The sequence below is a fragment of the Ictidomys tridecemlineatus genome, chromosome 16 (genome assembly GCF_052094955.1).
Source record: "Ictidomys tridecemlineatus isolate mIctTri1 chromosome 16, mIctTri1.hap1, whole genome shotgun sequence".
NCBI classification, from domain to species: domain Eukaryota; kingdom Metazoa; phylum Chordata; class Mammalia; order Rodentia; family Sciuridae; genus Ictidomys; species Ictidomys tridecemlineatus.
Window position 1 is genome coordinate 45720776 of NC_135492.1, and position 13711 is coordinate 45734486.

Here is a 13711-nt window from a genome sequence, read left to right on the forward strand (position 1 = left end):
AAGGGATGGAAAGACTGGAGATGGAGTGGGAGACAGCTCGCCTACAAGCTGGTCTAGACCAGGAAGAGCTCACCATGGCTTCTCAAGTCATGAGTCCAGAGAAACAATGGAGGGGGACATGAAGGATTGCCCAGTTCCTAAACAAATGGCAGGACCCCCTGGAATTCCAATGCCAACTCCCATACCCCGTTCACCTGCTAACAGAAACCACTGCCAGGGCACTCCCAGGACGTCCCCAGATATTCTAACAGGGTCGTCAAGGGAGGGTGACAAGCTTGTCTGAGCCCCAGACAACCTCTGGCCAAGATAAACACAGGGAGACAATGTCCTTCCAAATCCTCACTGCTCAAGTGAGTGGCCTCTGATCCCCATGAAGAGGACAAACCAGAATCACCAAGAGGTGGATCCCCAGCTGCAGGTTTGGGGGCAGTAATAAAAACCATTAGTTGCTAAGTCTCAGGCTCACTCTCCGACAGGCTCCTCTCAAGTACCCAAGGAAGCAGATACCATTACCATTTCCATTTTGTTGGAGAGCAAGGTGAAATATAGCAAGATTTCTTGCCCAAAATCTCACAGATCCTTCACTGAGATGCATTTAGGAGTTTAGGTGCTTGGTCCCTGTATGCCTCTTTCATTCTCAGTTCAAGCCATGATCTCCAGTCTAAACAAACCAGGGACCCTGCGCTTTGAGTCTCAGGACACTGGCTTTGCTCAGCAAGAGAGCTCATGTTGAATTCCAGGCCCAAGTGACCCCTGTGGCCATTCTCAATCAGATGGAACTTAAAGAGGAGTGGGACCAACAGGACTTAACCTCCAAACAGATTTTGGGAGCTACTTTCACTATTCCAGAAAGCCTCATCTAAATAACCCATTTAACTATCACAAGTTCCTTTTAAGTCTGGGGTTTTCTTTTTTAACTACTTTTCCCATTCTCCTGAGTAGCACTATTAGCAATAAGAATGGGAAGGAATTCCTTTGTAACAAGTAAGGTTCAGGGTAAGCAAAATTTTTCAAAAAGGGAAATAATGAAGGAAACCTAACGGGCCAAGTATTCCGAAGTTGGTAATCACTATTCTTTGTGCCTGGGTCAAAATGATGTGCTAACTGGACAAAGGGAGAAGGTCCCCAGGCATTGGGATTCCTCACATTCTCTTCTGCAAGACTAGGATCCACTCAAATGGATTTTCTGAGCCAGACCTGCAGAAGCTGTTTCCTGGCTTATGTTTTATCCTGGTGACGAATTGAAGAGCAGAGATAAGTCAAGTAAACCTTCCAACCTGTAAGATTTAGGAATGATCTAATATTTTTCATTAATATAAAATGCATCAAAATGATAAATGCTTCTGACTTTAAAAATTTGGAAGGCTCAGAATTGGTCATATTATCATCTCTAGGCAAACAACTCTTGAACAAAAGATAGAAGTTACAGGGAAACCAAAGAGAAAGAACTTCCAAGCTCCTGAAAGTTCAGCAAAACTGTGACAGGCTCCTTTTCAGGTAGGAAGGTTCCCACTTGAACTATCTGGACCGATCTTAAATTATCAGGTGGAGGTAGCCAAAGCAGATGGAGAGATGGCCAGCTACAAAGCCCAAGAGTGCATCACTGGTAACCAACATTAGGCTTTTGCAACAAACTGCCTGACTCCATCCGTGGAGTCCTTCTGCACAGGCAGAGTGTCCAAATTCTGTTCCGTGTGTTTACTTTCTCAGTGTCATTCTTTGTCATGCGTCACCTCCAGAAGAGAAGATCACACTTGACCTACCTGGATCACGTTGCCATACTGGATCACAGTCCCCAGCAACTTCCTGTTTTCTGTCTCGTTCTGTTTCTTTTCCAAGTCCGCGGCATGCTGTGCGGGGCAGGGGGACAAAGATGGTCACAAAGAGGCATCTATGGGTTCTGCTCCTCTGCAACACTGAACCCATGCCCGCAACACAAGAACCACACAGGCAAACCCCTCCGTGCGCCCCAGGCTGTGGCAAAGGAGCCTCCACCATGCCTCGGCCCTGTTGGTCTCTCTGACTTCTTTAAAATGAGCTTTTTCTTAACATGGACATTTGCTTAGGGAAAGACTTCTTCAAAGTTTGTATTTTTTAAAGAAAAGAGAGTGAGGGTAACAGCACTGGAGCACCCTTTTGTGATTAGCAAAAGTCCTCTTTAAAAGTTCTAGAGTAAAATAAAACTGGATTTGAATGCTGGGTTTGGGGGTAGTTTGTGCTTTTGTGACCTTGAATTAGTTATTTAACATCTGTGAGCCTGCTTCCTTCTTTTGTAAAATGATAATAAAAATGATACCTACACCTCACATTGCACGTGGACTGCTGGCTAGTCTTGTCGGACATTAATTATAATCTAGGCAACTTATGCAGTAGTTTTTGAGGGGAGATCATTAGCACAATTTACAAAAAAAAATGATAATAAGAAGTCACCAGGGTTGTTTAATAGAATGTGGACTTGGTAGAAACAAGTTTCAGAATTTGAGCCTTAGCACAGAGAGAGAGAGAGAGAGAGAGAGAGAGAGAGAGAGAGAGAGAGAGAGAGAGAGAGAGAGAGAGAGAGAAGGGAGAAAAAGCAAAGAGACACAGAAGGGCTGGGTTGTGACTTAGGGGTAGAGCACTTGCCTAGCAAATGTGAGGCCCTGGGTTTGATTCTCAGCACCACATATAATAAAAATAAAGTCCTATCAACAACTTAAAGAAAGAAACAAGACACAGAGAGTTTAAGCAGTGTGGTCCACGTTCCACAGCCAGCGTTGGGTTTGTTAAACCGTTTTCTCTACTGAGGACAATAGAAATTTTGCTGAAATATTTTTAGAATCACCCATTTATGAAGTGGCTGAGAGAATTCTCAAATTCACAACTGGGTTCATTCCAAATCTGTGCTGTTACAGTGAGGCTGGGAGACAGGACCAGTCCAACGCTGGCAGGCAAGGAAATGTGCACAGGCTGAATAGAGTGTTCTAGAACATTGCCAGGGCCTGCATCCTGAACAGTTGTCTCTTGTGCATTCTCCTGGGCCACTCTGAGGGCACTGCTGTCATTTTCAGTGATGCTGAAGGAGGAATAGTTAGGCCCCGGCAGTTAGCATACTGCTGTCCCCATCCCCGACTCTCAACCCTGAACTGAATGACAGAGAAGTCAAATAACGGGGTAGGGTCAGGATGGATCTGTATGGAAGGAAACCCTGATGACCACAGTGTGCTTCAGGAACCTTCCAAACACTCTCCCCTTCCCTGGGGGCTGTGGAGGTCAGTGGGTCCCTCTCCCAGGAAACCTGTCTTTATTTTGCCCTTCTGGACTTCATCATGGGTTTCTCTGTGCCACCTGTGTCCTTTTGCCCTGGTCACTTAATCTCACTCGGTGTAGTCATCAGAAAATGGGAACGCACGCTAGGCTTTGAGACAGTGCCTGCTAGGGACATCATAGGCATTTGTAATATTTTATTCAATAAATAATGGGGCAATGCTGGAGACAGAACCCAGACCTCACATGAACTGGGCAAAGAAACCGTCTACACTGGGCCCCCCTTCTATCCCCTTCAATGACTTTGCACTATGATCATGATGTACAAAGCTCTAAAACTAAGAATGTTCTGATGATCAAAATTTCAAGTCAGCTGGGTCAAGGATCTTCCCGTTCCCTTCAATTTCAGCATCTGCTCCAGCTCCACCTGAGGGGTACGTGTTTTTAGAAAGGCACATCTTTTGAAAACAGTGGTAGGTCAGGAGGCAATCCAGATCCCCTACAGAACTGTACCCCAGGAAGGAAATGATCTGCCCACGTGCGTGGGGGTCACCCCAATTCAATGGAGCCACTGGGTTCAAGACAGGTCCAGAAACAATACCAGGGCAGACCCACGTGGCATTGCCCGGGGCCACAGTTCTGCCCTCTCTCCTTCCCCTCCATAAACTCTCTCCTCTTCTCCCTATTTTCCTGCCTGGGCTTCATTCCTTCCAGAGAGCTCCACAATACCCACAGATTCTGAAGCCGTTTTCCAAACAAAACACTGGAGTGGATCCATTTGGAATGGGAGTTTGTACTGTACACAGGGTGATTTGTTCTTTCTGCCGAGTGGTTCTCAGCAAGCACTGACTGGAAACTCAAGAGGGGGAAAAAAAGTCAAAGGAAGAAAAATAAAATCAATGGATTCTGTGTAACTAAACCTAACATTTTTCAAGAAGCAAATAAGGATCTTCCTCTGTTCCAGACATCACCCTGGAAGGGCTCTTAACCACTGGGCCACATCCCCAGCCCTTTTTATGTTTTATTTCAAGACAGGGTCTCCCTAAGTTGCTTAGAGTCTCACTAAATTGCTGAGGCTGGCCTTGAACTTTCGATCCTCCTGCCTCAGCCTCCTAAATCGCTGGGATTACAGGTGCGTATCAACCATTGCATCAGCTACAGAACTTGTAAGTAGCATTTCTTGGACTCAAATTATTTAAGGGAAAAAAATTCTTGTGGACATTCCCCTTACTCTTAAGAAATTTCCAAAGATCTCAATTTAAGACAGTTTAATATACAATATTAAGTTCCTACCTATTAGACTAGATGTAAAAGCAGCAACTCATTGAACACTACTATAACTGAAAAATGTCAAATAAGCATTAGAAAGGTGCCTGAGTAATATTAAAGACAGCAGCTTTATGGAGCAAGTACAGTTGTCTAAAAACACATAGAAAATAAACAGAAAAATCAAACAAAATTGGAGAAGGACTTCTCTTCAACAGAGATATTCTCAAATGTGGCATCTAAAATTCAGTTAAGGCTCTCTGTTAGAATAAAAATTAAGACTCTCTTCATCTCTATGAACAACTTTAGTGGCAACCAGGTCTACATGTCACTACTGAAGAAACGCTAAAGGCATTCAACTTACGGGACCATTCTAAGAATTCACTTTTCCTAGCCCTTTGTTTAGGGAGAAAAATCTGTAATTCTCCTTTTGCTAAATACATAAACATCAAATGCATTCACCGGTGAAGGCTGGTTCTTTGGAAGGAACACATGCTATGTTATACCTCATAAACGTATTCCACATGCTGACCCACACTGCCAAAGACTGACACTACCCTTCTAAAGGGGAGTCCAGCAATACTGACCAATGCGACCCTTCAGTGGGTCTAATTTTGACCTACCAATTCTACTTCTAGGAGTTTCTCCTGCTTACATAACCTGGCGTGTGCACATTTTTTTCCCCAAAGTGGCAAAAATTGTCAGGATCCTGAATGTCACTTCCTACCCTGTCACAAGGACTAGTTATTCAAAACTATAATCATGCCACACAATGGAATAATCATGTAGCTATTAAAAATAAGGATATAACCAGGTTTGGTAGTGTACACCTGCAATCCCAGGTACTGGGGTAGGAAGATCTCACATTCAAGGCCAGCTTGGGTGACTTAGGAAGACCCTGCCTCAAAACTGAGTTAAATTAATAAATAGATGGATAGCTGACAATGTAGACCAGTAAGCACTTGCCTGGATATGTGAGACCCTGGATTCCATCCCCAGTACTGGGGTGGGAGGGTAGATATAGATTCCTGTTTATCCATGTCAGAGTGAAAGAAACAAGTTAAAGCAAAGTTTAAAAGTATATTTCTACTAACTATATAAAAATCTCCTTGTGGGCAAGCAGGGCACATACCAAAATAAAAATCAAGGTTATCACTAAGGAGTTTTGTCTTTTTTAGGGGCAGGGGGCACTTAATCACTGAGCCACATCCCTAACCCTTTTTAATTTTTATTTAAATTTTGAGGCAGAGTCTCACTAAGTTGCTTAGGACCTCAATAAGTAGCTGAAGCTGGCTTTGAACTTGTAATCCTCCTGCCTCAGCCTCTTGAGCTGCTGGGATTACAGGTGTGCACCATAGCACCTGACCAAGGAATGAGATTTATAGATCCTATCAATTAAGTTTCTTTCCTTCTGCTACTCATACCTACTTTGCAATTCTTCTCCTGCAGTACTCATGTGTGTAAATTCTAAAAACATCTTGGTTGTGTGTCTGTGGCGAGTAACCTGGATTTTTTTTTTTTTTTTTTTTTTTTTTTTACCTTTTCAGTCTTTAAAAATCCTGACAACAGGAATCCCCGGGACTCCCTTCCTTTCACACAGGTGGGGGTGGGGGGAGGGCTCTTTTTCCATGGGGAAGGAAGAGAACAGTCCATGTTAGGATTTCTGCCACACTATCCACCACCTGTGTTCCCTGAACAACATCAAGGTCAACCCCATCATAGTCACCTGCTAGTTTATTTTAGAAACACAGAAACCATTACTGAATCACCATAGAAAGGTCACTGGAACACTGAGGAAAGGTTAGTTAAGGTCATCGAGCTCTGATCACATCATGTGATAATGAATCCAGGCTCCTGAAAATAATAAACAACCAAGCTTTAAAAGACAGTGAAGATCTGTCAGTCCTCTGGTTCTCCTTATCAAAGGTACGGCTTAATCTAAGTGATCATTTGTCCTAATCCAAATAACGTAGGTGCCTGTTTCTTGGGGACAGGTGGACGGCTTTAGGGAGCTCCTGCTTCAGGAGGAATTCGGTGATGCAAGGGCCTGGGAAGCTCATTTTCCCAAGAGTCTTCTGGGAAATCATGACCCAAAGACAACATCCAGTTCTTTCTGCAGAGGGAGCAAATGCCGGGACCAGCCACTAGATGTCATTCTCCTTCAAAGGGCTGTTGGTGCTGCTTTTCCTGGTCAAAAGGAAGTCAAGTGGTCTAGACAACCAATTCCTTAAATGGCATTAATTTAAAATAATCTGACCTCTGACTGGGATACTGCACAGCAGTGGACAAAAATAAAAATGAAGGCCGAAGGCAAGTGGCTGCCCCCAAACATAGCCCTTTTAATGACTATACCGAAACATAATGACTTTCAGACAACAGGAGGACAGTTCCAGGGACCTACACAAAATCCAGCACAGACCAACACGCAGGGCCTGGAAAAGTCACACGGGTAACCCTCATTCGGGGGAAGACGTGGTCTTCTTTGACTTCAAAATACAAACAGCCTGGAAGATCCTCAACTCTCTCTCAAAGTTCCTGATCACCTGAAGGACCAGATGGGTTTTTTCCCCTACCTTTACTACTTATTTCACGATCCACTGGCAGAAAAGGAACATCAAAAGGAATTACTGATAAAACACAGCCTGAAGATGACAGGCTGGGGCTCAGTGGTAGAGCATTTGCCTAGCATTATGTGAAGAACTGGGTTCAATCCTCAGCACCCCATAAAAATAAATAAATAAAGGTATTGTGTCCACCTACAACTAAAAAGTATATTTAAAAAAAAAAAAAAAAAAGATCACCAGTGGCAAATGAGACTCCACCATCCCATTCGGCCTGAGCCATTTTGGGATTGGTGTTGAGTGCACATTTTCAGCTTTAATTGAATCAGCTGCCAACATGTTTTCTAAATGGAGGTCTTAAACGTAAAAGCATGGATTCCCACACAGTCACCGCAGGGAGAGAGAACTGCCCCCTCTAGACCCGCACACAGGCTCCCTCCGTGGGCAACAGTGCCATCCAACCCCCTTTCTCCCCGCTGGTCTCCTGCTTGGCCAAGAGGGACACAAATCTGCACCCCCTGCTGAAAAAGTGTAGAAGAGAAAGAGTTGGAGGTACACGAAGGTGACCTCGTGGAACAGAACGATCTTTAGAGAAGCAAACGCTCAAGACACGCAGAACTTCTACAGAGACGCCCCCTACACCCAACAGCTCTCTCCTAAGTGACATGCAAGGACAATTTCCTACCCACTATTCCCAGCATAGACTTCAGGGGGATTCTGCACGGGGACAAGGACTGCAAGAGGAGAAGGATGCTACTCCTACAACAGAAGCCAGGCACGGTGCCCGCCATCAGAGGCTAGCCGAGGCTCAGATCTATCCAAGGAATTGCCACTCATGCTGTTTAAGTGCAGGGCTGGCTGGACATTCACTTAAGTTAAAAGGTGTCTGTGACCGTCTTAATCTAGCACCTCACTCCACTTTACACAAAGATAAAATCTTGTGTAGTTTGATTAACACTGTTAATAGATTTTACAAAAGGGCAAGTACTATTGGACAAAGGAAAATGTCACTTTGAATTCTTCGTAGTGCTTCTGAGAGCTGCTGGCCCTTTTGGAAAAATCACAACACAGGTAACATGCGTTCTGCATAACTAGGACTGGGTACCTGCAGCGTGCAGAAATAGACGCAGGGCCAGATTCCCTCATGTCTTCTAGAATCGTTGTCCTGAGCATTAGGTATCCAAATTTTTATGCAATTTATTCTTTTCCTTTTATTTGTCCTCTATAACTGACTTTTTAAAGTTTAGCATTATGAACTGTATCACAGATTCAGAAAGTTATCTATTTCCTGTGAATAGGGAGCAATGGGCGTGTGGAAATTAAGTCCACGAAATACCATCACTGCTATAAGGATGATGCTGTTCTTGAAGCGTTCAGAGCAGTGTCTAGTCTCCTGGGTCTCACCTCCTGTGTCTTCTTCTCCCCTCTCACTCCCACAGTCATCTCAGGCTCAGGTTCACGAGTCCCTTCCTTGTCCCCCTAGGAAGCCCTCCCTGACCACTGAACCGCACCTCCTCATCCAGCAAAGCCAGACTGTGGTACCCTTTCTGTGTGCTTTCCCTCCCTCAGGTGGTCTGCCCTGCAGAATGGCCTCTGTCACACTGTCATTACCTGATTTCCCCTCTTTGGGGCTGGGGCCCGGGGCCTGGTGCCTCCTCGGCCGGTGCTCTACCACAGAGCTACACCTGCAGCCCACCCCTTGACCCCTTCTTCTCTAAGGAGCTCCTAGAGGGCTGAGACTGTCACTATTCTGTCACCAGCACCCAACACAGTGCTCACCCACTCAACAACTGTTTCCAAAGCTCTGACTACGCGACAGGCACTGTCCTATCAAGTCAACAAACAGGGAAGTGACCGTGCACAAGACAGACGATGCCCCCGACCTTGTAGAGCTGCTGTTCTAATGAGTGACCGATAATTAAAAAATGATTAAAAGTAACTACAGCCTATGATCAGCGCTGGGGATGGTATAAACAGAGAGGAAAACAGGCAGGTCATATCTTAGACTGGCAGGGGTGGCTTGCCAAGATGAGAGGCACAGTGAGTCAGGAAGGATGCAAGGTCCCCGCTCAAGAGAAGCCAGGAGACGCTTTCTCCCAACAGGACACACTGTGGGTGCAAAGGTCAAGCGACTGGTATAATCCTGGGGTGTTCAAAAAAAGAAAAAAAAAATGAACTAAATCTCATCTGTCAGCAACTCAATAAGGCCCTAAGCAACTTAGGAAGGCTGTGTCTCAAAACTTAAAAAAGTAAAAGGGCCTGGGGATGGGGCTCAGTGGTTCAGCATCCCTGGGTTCAAATCAATCAAGTCTGGCTGGAGGGCAGTTCAGAAGCTTTGGAGGGTCAAGCAGGGTCTGGGCATGTGGTCTTGCAAATCACAAGAAGTGTGCACTTATCTTTGGTGCAATGCATGTCCTCAGGCAGGGGCTTCAGCTTACTGAGCCTAGGTACCTGGGCTCTCACTCCTCCTGGATGACCGCCTCGTGAGACAGCAGGTGCTGAATGAAGAGGACAAACCTCCACCCAGCCCCTACCTTAGTGAATGCCGCTGGCTAGGCCACTGTCCTATCAAGTCACAAACAGGGCAGGCGGACCTAGGGGACCTGGCAAGGTCCTTGGTGCTCACGGCTACTCTACTGAGGCCCATCACCTCTATTCACTCACCTATTTGAAGGCCTACTATGCGTTACTATGCTGTAGGCACAAGGGACACACAGCAACAAGCAAAATGCCGCATGCTGGTTATTTCCTTGGCAGGGATGGACAACCAGGGAATGAAGCACATTAGGAAGACCACAGGGACGTGGAGAAGAACATGATGACAGATGACAAGCAGGAGCTGGGTGGCAATTTCAACACCACAATAATGGATGTCCATCCAACCCGCCTTCTAAACATCTAGAACTTCCACACAGATTACCCTCTGAGCGCCGGGTACTAAAGAAATCATGTCAAGAGAAACAGGCTCAGAGAGTTACAGAAACTTGCTGTAGTCACACAGCACAATAGCAGTGGCATAAGCACATTGCTTAGGTGACAAATTGGATAAATATAATGATAAAAGTCAAAATTTAGTAAGCATCATTCATGTGCCTTTTATGTCACTTTTCCTATAATCCTCAGGTCATCCACCTGAGGCATACATTACCATCATCCCCAGTTTACAGGTAAGGAACAGAGTTGGAAAATAGCTGTGAGACTTGCTCAAGATCGCATTCATGATCTTGTGCTGGTAGCCATTCTACTGCCCAAAGCTGCCCGTGAAAGGGGATGGCTGGGCCAGAGTGGCTCCCAGACATCTCAAGAGGGCTACAATGAGCCTCTCCTCCGGGTCCTCTCCCTCGTACCCCTTTTACAAAGGAATATAAGAAAGCCAGAAGCTGGAGAGGAGGGTTGAGCCAGGTGCCAGCCCTTGTGCTCGGGCACCACCCAGGGACCGGTCAAGGTCACCATCACCCACAGCCCGGCCATCCCAATACCTACGTGCAGTTTGTTCAGCAGCACTGCGTCGGTTGTGCTGTTGGCCCCTGGCTTGGCAGCTTTCCAGAACTGCTTCTGGGCCGAGTAGCGATTCATAGGACACAGCTTGAAGAGGCAGTCTAGGAGCAAAGTGACAAAGGGCAATGGTTACCATGGAGGCCCAGAGGCGACCCAAGGACCCAGGCTTCCCACCTGCACTGACGTAGGGTATCATCACCTACGCTGCTCTTCAGGAATGCTGAAAAACCCCTCTACATAGCTCTCTTTTAAATTCTCACCACCACAGTGTGAGGTCACAGATTAGGAAACTGAGGTTCACAGAGAGGAAGTCAATCGTCCCTTGTCACAGAGCCACTAGCACAGCTGGGCTCCATGTCCAAATCCAGTGTTCTTAATAACCCCCTCCCCCCATCTGCTTCACTTCTTAGTGGAAAAACAGAAGGACAGCCAATCCTCACTGCACAAACCAGTCTCTTTGGTGCCCCTAGCTTCATTTGGCCTAGGCCTCCTGGGACAGAGTGTCGGTTAAGAGGACCCCTGGGGTGCAGAGCAAAAACACTTCCCTCCCTTGAGACAGAGTGTGCCCTTGCTGACCCTCATTATCAATATCCTGATGTGCTTCTGCTCAGGGTGCCTGGGCTCATGTGACTTTGTACCGTGTCTTAGGCAGCACAGCCAACTCCTGCAGCATGGACCAGTGGCTTCCAAAGATTTATGTGAAGAAAGCGAAACATCAGGGCTAAGGTGGTGGCTCAGTGGTAAAGTGCTTGCCTAGCATGTGTGAGGCCCTGGGTTCCATCCTCAGCAATGCATACAAATTGATAAAATAAAGGTCCATTGACAACTAAAAAATATTTTTTTTTAAAACAGTAAAACATCAAAGATAGGAGGGGTACAAGCCCAAAAAATAAGAAAAAGCAGAACTGAGCCCAGTTTTCTGCAGCCACTCAAAAGGTAAAAATAATGATGATCTAATCAGATCTGAATAGAAGTCACCCAGAAATTAAAAATCACCATTTAAGACCCTGTCTTTAATGACGAACTCTATCCTTCTTATCGCATGTGTGTGAAGTATCAATGGGCATGCGGTCTTGCAAATCACCATGGTGAACCCCACTCTGCCTCACTAGTTTTATAATGTGTACAATATACTAGGGCAATAATATGGATATGTGGCTTTAAAAGTACATACACACACTCACACACACATACACAGAGTTGAGGACTATGTTCACCCAAATTTGGGATGGAGATTTAAAAAAAACAAAAAAAACAGTGGGTTGGGGGTTTATTCCAGTGGTCCAGCAATGCTCAGCACACATGAGGCTCTGGCTCAATCCCAGCACAGAATAAAACAAAGCACAACGAAAATACGTCCAGAAATAATTTCCCGAGAAAACTAATATCCAAAATTGACACTTGCCTCCTGAAGAGCTTACACTTTTACATCCTGGGTTTTTGAATGGTTAAGTATTTGTAGAGTAAAATTAATAAATTTCAAGCAAATACTCAGATTTGGAAAAACTGCACCTTGAAAACAGGTCAGAACTACCCACAGGACTTCTCTGCTCATTATGAAAGATTGTCCTTGAGGACCTTTCACAGGTTAATACCTAGCTATTGTTCCAGACAAGTAAATATCTGAGAATTAGAGAAATCCATTTGCTGTCAAGTTCATCAACACTAAGACTTTCCTTCTACTCCAGATGGCTCCTCCTTCCAGTCATGATCAATGAACTGTTAACCACGTGCTCCAGGACCAAATTCTCAACAGTATTCAGGAAAACAGTGAAATAGCACCTAACTGTAGCAGCAAAAGGTACTTCCTCTATGGCTATCATCTCCTTCATCAACTCAGGATCTCCACCTAGTCAGGGCAGTCATAAAATATAGGAACGCTGATATTCATCTTTATCAGAAACCTGATCCATCTACTCCAAGTAATTTTCAATGCATATGAAAGATACTGGCTAGTTCTTGGGAAAACAAAGGATATGGCAGAAAAAAAAAAACAGTTTAAAAGTCGGGCTGCTCCGTCTCTTCTGAAAACCACAGGTCATGGTCATTTACTGTCTCAGTGGAAACTTGACTACAGAGATTTTCTACCAACCTGATGAGTATGAACGTCCATAATAACCACAAACCATGAGACCATTGGCCAGAATGCCCCATCTTTGACACAGGGCCCAGGGTGTCATCTGGACTGGACCGGGATAACTTCTTTAATAACTAGATGTCTTTGTTTAAAAGATGTCGCCAGCCCTGTCATTTGACATATTGCTTACCTTGTGGACCAAATGGAGCTAACGATGTCAATCTTCATCAATAGTAAGACATGGAGAATACAATGACCTATTTTTCCCCTTCTAACCTATTCTCAGACTGATAGCTAACTGCTCTGCATTCCAACAAGGAAAAAAAAAATTGACTTAAGTGGATTTGGGGAAGAGACAGGCTGGATCTACAAGGGTGAGGGGAACATGGTCCAGGAAGCACTACTTTCCAACTGTGCACGTCACTCCCAAGCTGGGCCCCTTGCTTAATAACGGGTGACAATACAAGTACAGAACTTCAGGTAACTCCTCGGTCCCTTAAGGTGAGCGAGTAGATTGAAAGCACCATCAATCCAAACAAAGCCTCGATATAGCTTCTGCACCAACTATTTTCCTTGAACAGAACAGAGACCTGCATTGGCTAAAGTGTATTTACAACCGTCTATGTAAATATAAGAGATGCTAACATACTAGTAACAGAACCAAATTAGCCTTGCTGATTTTGCCCTGTCTTCCTGGTTGCTTAGCAACAGATTCAAAGTGAAAATTAAATTAAGCAATTCAAATGTAATGTTAAAGTAACCTTCCGAAATTCTGCAATTCAGCAGCTCCATGAGGCCCTTTGCTATTTGGATGGTACAGCGGGGCAAAATTGAAAGTTTGGCTGGGTCCTAATAGTGCACTAGATATTGAAATGCACAAATAGAGGAAATCCAGAAGTCTACATATAATATCTTTGTGGAAGAAGGTGAACGCGTACATTTATGTGTGCAAGCGTGCATGCACACTGTGGTTTGGTCTCATCCCAAAAAAATGCCACAAAGGAAATCTTATGTGACAGGTGTTATTTTGGGGCCTTTGAGGAATAAACTAAACTTAGCTTTCAAG

The 13711-nt window shown here is 44.9% G+C and overlaps 1 protein-coding gene across 18 annotated transcripts in view; it reads right to left on the bottom strand.

The window, feature by feature from the left end:
* Window positions 1–13711, bottom strand: part of Itpr1 (inositol 1,4,5-trisphosphate receptor type 1) — a 301702-nt gene that overhangs the window by 181328 nt on the left and 106663 nt on the right. For all 18 annotated transcript variants that reach the window (XM_078033540.1, XM_078033553.1, XM_078033547.1 and 15 more), the window contains 2 exons: window positions 10554–10669; window positions 1764–1850 (listed from right to left, as the gene is read on the bottom strand). In XM_078033540.1, coding sequence (XP_077889666.1) covers window positions 1764–1850; window positions 10554–10669 — 203 coding nt within the window. The remainder of the gene's footprint in view (window positions 1–1763; window positions 1851–10553; window positions 10670–13711) is intronic.